At 41.8% G+C, this 8,825-nt stretch overlaps 1 protein-coding gene across 1 annotated transcript in view; it reads right to left on the bottom strand.

Moving 5' to 3' along the window:
* Positions 1-599: 599 nt before the first annotated feature.
* Positions 600-8,825, bottom strand: part of CCDC192 (coiled-coil domain containing 192) — a 153,126-nt gene continuing 144,900 nt past the window's right edge. The window contains exon 5 of the mRNA XM_059416339.1: positions 600-1,428. Within this exon, the coding sequence (XP_059272322.1) occupies positions 1,142-1,428 (287 nt within the window). The 3' untranslated portion in view covers positions 600-1,141. The remainder of the gene's footprint in view (positions 1,429-8,825) is intronic.

Raw genomic sequence — 8,825 nt, 5'->3', positions numbered from 1 at the left:
TCCATTTGAAGAGATTCATTAGTGTCTATGAATTCTTGCATTATAAAAGTAGTGGTGATTCTCATGTTTGCTGTGATATTTCTGACTTCTATTGTTGTCTCTGATAGACAGAAGAGTTTCAGGGAGTATTTGTTGAACTGGTCTAATTAAATCAAGAAGTAGTGATGTAGTCAGACTTATGGGAGAGCTAGAGCTGTTTGTCTGAGTCATTCTGTACTAGCCCAATAAGAATTAAGTCCCAAAGTCTTTCCCAAAGTTAGTGCCTAACTGCTCCCTTTGTGTGGGAAATAGTTTACTTGAAGGGGATACGGGAAAGAGGAATGGGATACAATTCCTTCTAGCCCATTAATTACAGGGTAGCTTCCCTTTGCCCATCCTTTATTTTTCCCGACATAATTTTGTGCTGTCCGCACCTCCTTGATACAACAATAACAGAAGAGTATATTTTGTTTTGGTCCGAGTTTGGGTCCAACAGGAAAAATCAGTGTTGTCTGTTTTCCCAAGGAGATGTTGTCCCAGGACACTTTTCCCAAAGGACCACAGTGCTGATTCACCCATTCTTTATTTATTTTTATTGCTTTAATTTTATTTCACTTTTCCGCTCGCTAAGTGCTAATAAGAGACATGCCATAAAGAAATATAGTCTAGAGGATATGAAAAAACAGACCTCATGGCTGTTCACTCTGCTGGCAATGATTCTACTCTTCAGTACCCCCATTTCCCCCAGTTTGAAGCTTGCCTTCTATGACAGTTTTCTGTCCACAGGTGAGCTGCTTATGGATACAGGTATGGTGCCACCTTGCAATGTGATAAGACAAACCTCTGATAAGACAATGACACTATGTTCTTTGACCATCAGTCTAGCTGTATGTTTTTCTTTGTCCCGTGGTTATCTGGGATATCTAAAAAATAGTATTCTGCAAGTGTATAGGTTACCTGATGGCTGATGTCTGAAGGGGAAGTATTCAGGAATTACTCCTGAAGAATCCCCTTTGTTTTGTTTCCTTCCAATACAAAAGCTATGGGATCTATTCAAACCCATCATCTTGAACTTGAGTTTGCTACTGGGGAGACTAGCTGGGTTCTGGACTTTATGCTGGTGACACTTAATAAACATTTATTATTTTCTTACTAGGAATGCTTACATATCTTCATCAGAGACCACGGGGGTGACCCTATTATTAAAGAAAATTGGGGCTTCTTGTAAACCTTCTGGAGTGTCCTCAACCTCTTGGAAGGGCTGGGATCCCCGCTCAGCTTCCAGCTGCTGAATTTTCCTTTCCTTTTCCTCTAAAACATCTTCCAGCTGGGTGATCTTCTCAGTCTGAAGGGAAACCTGTGTCGACAACTCCATAATCAGGTTAATTTTTCGATCACTTTCTTCCACAGGCGGGAGACCACCACAGGACTCTTCCCGAGCATTGTCTTCTAGGGCAAAGAAGAAAAAGAAAGTCTGAGCAGTTTTAATTGGATTTCCCAGAACTCAAAGAGAGGGAAGATGAAAAAGCTTTATTTCTCACGTTCTTAAAAGGGAACACAGATGTTGCGTCATCTGGTCAGATAGACAGAGAATGGAATCTGGATCCGGTGAGGGGAAAGTTTCTGGGTGCTCATGAAAAAAGAACTTGGAAGCCTCCAGAGAGGGAGGAGTATCAGTTTTTGCCAACTCTTTTTGGTACTCATTGAACTTTTAATTAACCATGGGAATGAGCACGCCTTGAAAATCCAATCTATAAACAACAGCCATCCCAAATTTCACAGTATCCTTTTGCCTAAGAATCTTTCACAAAAGTGACTATCGAGTAGAGATATACTTTAAAATTGAATTTTTCACTCAACTCGGAAAACAAAAAAAAGTTGTTATTGCCCCTTCTGGAGGATGTGATGAGGAAAGACTAGTTCCTTAACCCAAGTCAGCTTTACAATTGGCAGGGTGTAATTTGAGGTGATCCAGTATGTGCCATTGAGATTCTTTTTTTGAGGTCTGAAACTTTCAGCATCTCAATAAAAATTACCAGTATCTCCTAGAGGTAAAAGCTTATCCTTTATAACTTCTGACCCTTCAGATAAGGATAAAAGCCTGAGGAGAGAGGGAGAGGGAGGCTCCAATAAGGAGATAAAATTTTGGTGGCTGGCAGTAGGGAAACCGGAAAAAAAAAAAAAAAAAAAAAGAAGTCCCAGTAGACCATCAAAAACTGTAGCTGCTAAAAGCAAACCTCATCCTACTGGGGTTTAGTAGGATCACCCTGCTTTACCACTCTCATCCTGGTATTTTCACCATTAAAAATCATGTCTCTATGTTACATAAAGTGCAGACATTAGTTTTAAGTAAGGGTTGTCAATTGCTTGGGTGTCATTGTAGGAATAATGGAGCTAATAGCGTATGAATGAATGGTATTGACAGCCGATTACTGTGGTTAAAGGTCCAACATTTACTCAGTCCTCAGTGAACACAAACCCTACAGCTGCACCCTAGGGAAATCTAACTGCAGGTCCAGGAGACAGATGCCTGTTAATATTGTGTGAAGATGGGGCAGCTTTGCTGTGATAGCCCATGCAGGCAGGGAATCACCCACTTCTCAGCAAATAAAACTCATTTTTGTTTGTTTGTTTTCTAATTTCCCCCAGGGGATCCTGGGATGAAAGCTTGAACACTGGCGTGCACAGTGGCCAGGATGCTTTGGGCCTCCCAGAAGTGATGAGAAGGAAGATCAGGATGTTCTCTGCTCTTAGCAATTGTGCTTAGTGATGTCTAAAATTTTGAGAATCTGGGGGGGGGAGGTTTTTTGTTCTGAAGATGGGAAATTTTAACACTAATACTGAAGGAGATGGTCGTTTGCCCGCCTTTCTTTGCAAGCTATGAAAAAAATCTCCATATCTCAAAGGAGCATGTAGTTTGTTGTCTGAAATGAGATGTACTGTGAATATGAAATACACATTTGATTTTGAAGGCTTAGTGTGAAAGAAATGTGAACTATCTCATTAGATTTTCAAAATTGGCTATGTGTGAAAACAATATTTTGGATCTGTTGTGTAATATAAGATACATTTTAGGACAGTATTCACTCATTTGTTTTTCTTGTTTTAAAAATGTGGCTCCTAGAAAATGGAAAATTTTTTATGTGGCCTGCATTGGTGGCTCTCACTTTTCTGATGGCTGGTCCTGGGCTCGAGTTTCCTTTTGGATAAGCACTTTCTGAAATCCAGGAAGATGGGTTCCTCGTAGGTGTCTCTAGCTAACATGTATGGCTGTTATTTGGGAGGGAGGATTGTTGACTCTCCACCTTTAGCACACAGTTCATTTTTCTGTTACTTCCAAAGGTGGAGGTATGGAAATCTGGGCTTGGGAGAATGGGTTCTTGTAGGTTGAAGTACGTTTCCATGGGAGCAGAGAGAAAAGACAGAAAGTGGCAACAAGAGGCAGTGAGAAGATAGAAAGGAAAGGAACAGTGGGCAGGATAGGGAAGGCAGGGCCTTCGTGAAGCTCCGGGATGGAGAAGGGCCTCGGAAGCCTCCCTCCTTGTTGTGCCGGCTTGTCCTCTTTCTCCTTGACCCCTTCTTCCGTCTTTTCTTTCTCCAATTTCTCCTCTTTTTTTTTCAGGGGGAGTTATTCCTACCAATTTACACAACTAAAAAAAGGTGCTTAGTGCCATTACAGAAGGCAAACTGGTCAAAAGTGTTTGTTTTTTAAAAGAATGCAGTGTAGGTAGAATACTTTGTTCATCTGATTCTAGTGATAAAGGGGTAAAAATGCAGCAGGAGGTCATTACCTAGGAATTGCTGTTACTAGGTCTACATCTGTAGAGTGCCCTCCCAGAGAGAGTAATCGAGAGAGAAGGTAGAGAGAGAATGAGGGAAAGAGAGACTGGGTGTATTGGTTAGTTCAGGCCGCCATAACACAAAACCAAACCGTTGCCAGGGGAGCTTGAACAACAGAGATTTATTTTCTCACAGTTCCAGAGGCTGATAGTTTGAGATCCAGGTGCAAGCATAGATGGGTTCTGGTGAGAACTCCGCCTGGTTTGCGGAGAGCAACCTTCCCACTGGGTCCTCCCGTGGCACAGAGAGAGACCACAAGCTCTCCGATGTTTTCTTCTAAGGTCACTCATCTCATGACCCTACCCTTATGACCTCACTGAAACTTAATCACTCCCAAAGGCACCATCTCCAAATGCTGTTGCACTGGGGTTAGGGATTCAATGTATTTCGTTGAGGACACAATTCAGACAATAGCACAAGTAAAAGACAATTGGAAAAGGAGAGTTAGCACAAGGGCCTTGATTCTCACTGTATTGTTTTCATGTATTAAATGGAAATGCTGATAAGTTAAAGTGCATCTACATACCAGCTTTTTTAGATTCCCCGCTTAAGTGATACCTTATAATATTTGTCTTTCTCTGTCTGACATATTTTACCAAGCATAAGGTACTTAAAACCTGACCTGATCGAAAAAGAGTGGAGTGGTATTTACTAAGAGATGGGGGTTAGGGAGCGAAGAATTGGAGAGGTATTGGTCAAAGTGTACAAATTTCTAGTTACAAATTCTGAGTAATGTGTAACATAATGATGATAATTAAAAATACTGTACTGCAAATTTGTAAGTTGCTGGGAGAATAGATCTTAAATGTTTGCTCCACAAAATAGAAATGGTAATTCTGTGATGGGATGGTATTCTTAGCTAACTTTGTGGTGGGATTGTTTTGCAAAATACACATGCATCTCGTGAATACATGGTGCACTTTAAACTTGCACCAGGTTTTAGGACAATTATAATCTCAATAAAACTGGGGAGAAAAAAGGAAAAAAAGAAGTACATATGCCAAGAAGGAAATTTCTCATACAGCTATATTTTACAGCCCAATGACCTCTTCACACATACAATGAAAATATTTTTATTCTGTTTCTAAGCACATTACAAATCACAGAAACATTTTAAATTCTTCAATGAAGTGGGGAACTCCATAATAGGGACTCCTATCCTATCTGTAGTGGAAATAGCCCAAGGCCACCCCAGTGATTTGTCCAGACTCCACCACTAATCTCTGCCTGATCCGCTGTGCCCCATTCTTCTGGAGTCAAGGCTCCCTTACCTGGAAGCTCCTGACAGCTCTACTCATCCCCACATCTGAAACACTGGTGGTCCTTCCTAGATTTTCATTAGCAGCTCATATAGTCTTGCCAAGGTCACATCTGCCTGAAGCATGGAGGATTCTGTCATCTGACCAGATAATCTCAGGAATGGTTAGCCCCATTCCCAGGGGCTCCAGGAGACACAGAGACAAGAGAAATTCTCCTGTCACAGGGAAGGAGAAAACCTGATTAGCCATAGTCAGGGTATGACAACCCGATTGCTACCATTGCAGAGGTTTTTACAAGTACATGCTGTTTTTCATGATTTCCCCTCCTTCTGCTTCAATTTAAAATAGGCGTGAAGCAAGAATGAGAATGATGGCTTAGGGTCATGGTGACAAGGAAATGGGAGGTGGCAGTTGTGCAAGGTTAAAAAGGTTTAGAAAGAAGACAGACAACAGGGGCATTCTTTTACTCACAGCTGGGGCAGGCTGGGCTCACTTTTTGATGTAGCCTTGAAAGACAAAAGGCCCAGAAAAAATTGTGCCATTTGCCTTAGACCATTTCCAGCTTCTCATTCTTAATAGCATTAAACCCTTTATGCTCTTAGCAAAGTGCTGTATGTGAGTTACATCAAAAATACCAGTAACTAAAGAGATAATAGCAGAGGTCATTATAGTTTGAGTAGCTTAGAGACTTAGACTCGGCTTAGAATTGGTATTTGGGACCATCTGATCTGACCTGCACATTACACCTGAACATCCCTAGTAATTAGGGAATTCCATCTGCAACATCCCTAACTGATGCTTTTTTAAGTGGCTCTCAGGCATGAGTGTCTCTCCTGCCCTTCATAGGTCAACTGCCAGTAGTAATCAATGAGTAAAATTTGCCTTTTATCGTTCTTGTGTCTTCACATTGCTAGAGAGATACCCGGTGGTTAGAAAGCTGTGATGGGCAGACTGAAGGAGAGCAGTCCTTTCTCTGCTAATCAGAGAAAGGACATATGGTGTAATATAGGTTCAAAGACCTAAATCACATGGAAACATTGCTTTGTGCATCCGGGAAGTTAGTAGTTTCATGTCCACAGTGATACATTGCTGAAGGGTGACCCAGTGAATGTCTGGGAGGCCTTTTTTAGATTTTCTAAACACTTGTTTCTAAAAATGGGTGTTTCCCCTTTGGATCCCTTCACTCATGCCACCAATGTAAAAATGTTGAATGAACACAGAAATGCTAAGAACCAGTGATCTAGTTTCTGCTTCCCATGCCTTTCATGATGGGAAGCACACATCTCCCCAGGCAGGTCTCCACAGTCATTTAAAAAATTAATTCATTAGTAATTAGTCACTGGGACCCTGCATGTAGAGAACAAATGAGATGCGCACTTGGCTCCCACATTCACAGTTCCATGCTTGGGCAGGAGAGAGGCGGCGTTGAGTTGGGCCCCAAAGGACATTCAGGGTTTAGCCTAAACAAACATCTGTGCTGCGTACCACCTCATCAGTGTTTACTTTTCTCTCTGCTTTTCAAGCTAATGACCAAGACTGCCAAGTGTTTACTCAATAAGAAAGACTCTTCCCGGTGAGGTGATTAAATACCTTATTTCATCAGAGCCACCCAGGATTACTGTTTGGCCTAAAAGACTATGTCAGCTTCCTCCTCTGTACAAATGCCCATCACTCTGACTCACCTTCATGTGGTTTTGGAAGCTGTATATATTTCTCAGTAACCACAAGGGAGTCCAGTTTCATCTACTGCCATACTTGGACTTGAAAATTGGCTCATCCTTGTAAATAGCACTCTCTCACTACTTGAACAATAAACAAAACTTCAACAATAACCTTCCTAGTTTTCTGTCCTTCTCTAGACTTTCACAGTTACCCTCCAAGGAGAGTACTTTTCTGCAATAAATGATTTGCTTATTTTGGGGGTTCCTATAGCACAAGTATTTTACTTCTTGAAAGTCAGATTAGGGGACGCCTGGGGGCCTCAGTTGGTTGAGCTGCTGCCTTCAGCTTGGGTCATAATCCCAGGGTCCTGGGATTGAGTCCCACATCAGGCTCCTTGCTCAGCGGGGAGCCTGCTTCTCTCTCTCTGCCTCTGCCTGCCGCTCTGCCTGCTTGTGTTCTCTCTCTGACAAATAAATAAGTAAATAAAATCTTAAAAAAAAAAAAAGAAAGATTAGTCTTACTACTTGAAGTTTTCTCTGTTTGCTCCCTTCAGTGTTTTTATTAATACGGAGACCAGGGTCTCTAGTGACAAACGGCCAAGTTCAAGGAGTTTTTAGTTACTTTCTGTTAATGCTGTGAATGCTTAGAATACATTTGAAGTTGGCACGTGTTTGTTGATTTGGAAATGAGAACAACACTGAAAAAAAACAGAGTTAATTGGGGCACCTATGTGGCTTAGTTGGTTGGGCATCTGGCTCCTGGTTTCAGCTCAGGTCATAATCCTGGGGTCCTAGGATGGAGTGTCACCTTGGGCTCCAAGCTCAGCAGGAAATCTGCTTGGTGATTCTCTCTCTCCCTCTCTCTCTGTCCCCCATTCCCCTGTGCTCTCTCTCCCTCTCCAATAAATACATATTTTTAAAGAAGAATAGATTTAATTGGCAAATAAGTTTGGTCAGTTAAAAGAACTGAAATGTCATTTGATAGATGCTTATAAATTTTCAATGTGTATTCAAAAACTTCCCACATCTTAGTGATGACCACTGTTTCGATAGGATTTTATATTAGCAGAAAAACCTAAGATGCAGTGGTGGACTGGAGCAAATATATATTTTCACCAGCTGCAGTCCAAGAGCCCCACACCTTAGATCCTGAACACATGTGTTTTAGTAAATGCTTTGGAAGGAACAAAATACTTCGTTTAAAACTACGATGGCAGGGATACAGGGCTGATGACATGGGAAGTGCTCTGGAGAGTGAGCAAAGAGCTTATAGAGCACTTAATGAAGAAAACACTCAGGAAAAACAAGGACTGAGAGAGAGTATGTAGGAAGCATTTGTTGCTTCAAGTTTTGGGGCCTCCTGCAGATGTTGGGCCCATGCCAGTCCCCAGAACCAGCATGAGGGGTCTGGCTGATGTGGATGCTTTGAGGACTTGTACAGTGTTTGAGGACCAGGTAGGATGAAGAACACTCACCTCCAGCTGTTAGCATTGTTCTTGTGGCTGTAGGATGCTCTCACTGGGAGACATGTTGAAGAAGTAAATGGGTTGAGGGAACTGCAAATCCCTACCCTTCTTCCTTTGTTGACTTAGAGGCATAAATGCACATGATGCCCATGTTTTGTGTTTATTGAAATAGTTAGTTCTCTCTTGCCCAGCACAGGTACTGTAGTTGAAGGATTGCAATAGCTTCATGTCTGGTCCTATTGCTTCTGTGACCTGCCCTTTCAGTTTGGTTTCAGCTCTGTACAAAGAGGTCTCATTCAACTTTATGTTGGTCTTGACAGTCTTTTGTCTAAAATCTTCTGATGATTTTTCATCACATGTAGACTAAAAACTCAGCTTCTAACATACTATGTGATCTGGCCCCCCTTTACCTCACGAACACATGTATTCTTTCTTTCCTTGTTCCTAACAGGCTAGGCATGTTTCTGCCTCAGGGCCTTTACATTTGCTACTTCTTCTGCCTGGATAATTGCAGCTTGGATGCATACATGGCTATTCCCTCAGGTCCTCGGGTCTCTCTTCTCCAAAGTCACCTTCACCCAGCGAAGTCTCCCCAGATGTCTTGCCTATAATTTCAATGC

The sequence above is a fragment of the Mustela nigripes genome, chromosome 12, assembly GCF_022355385.1.
Source record: "Mustela nigripes isolate SB6536 chromosome 12, MUSNIG.SB6536, whole genome shotgun sequence".
NCBI classification, from domain to species: domain Eukaryota; kingdom Metazoa; phylum Chordata; class Mammalia; order Carnivora; family Mustelidae; genus Mustela; species Mustela nigripes.
Note: the sequence above shows the minus strand (reverse complement) of the source record. Positions and strands in the feature narration are given on the sequence as shown.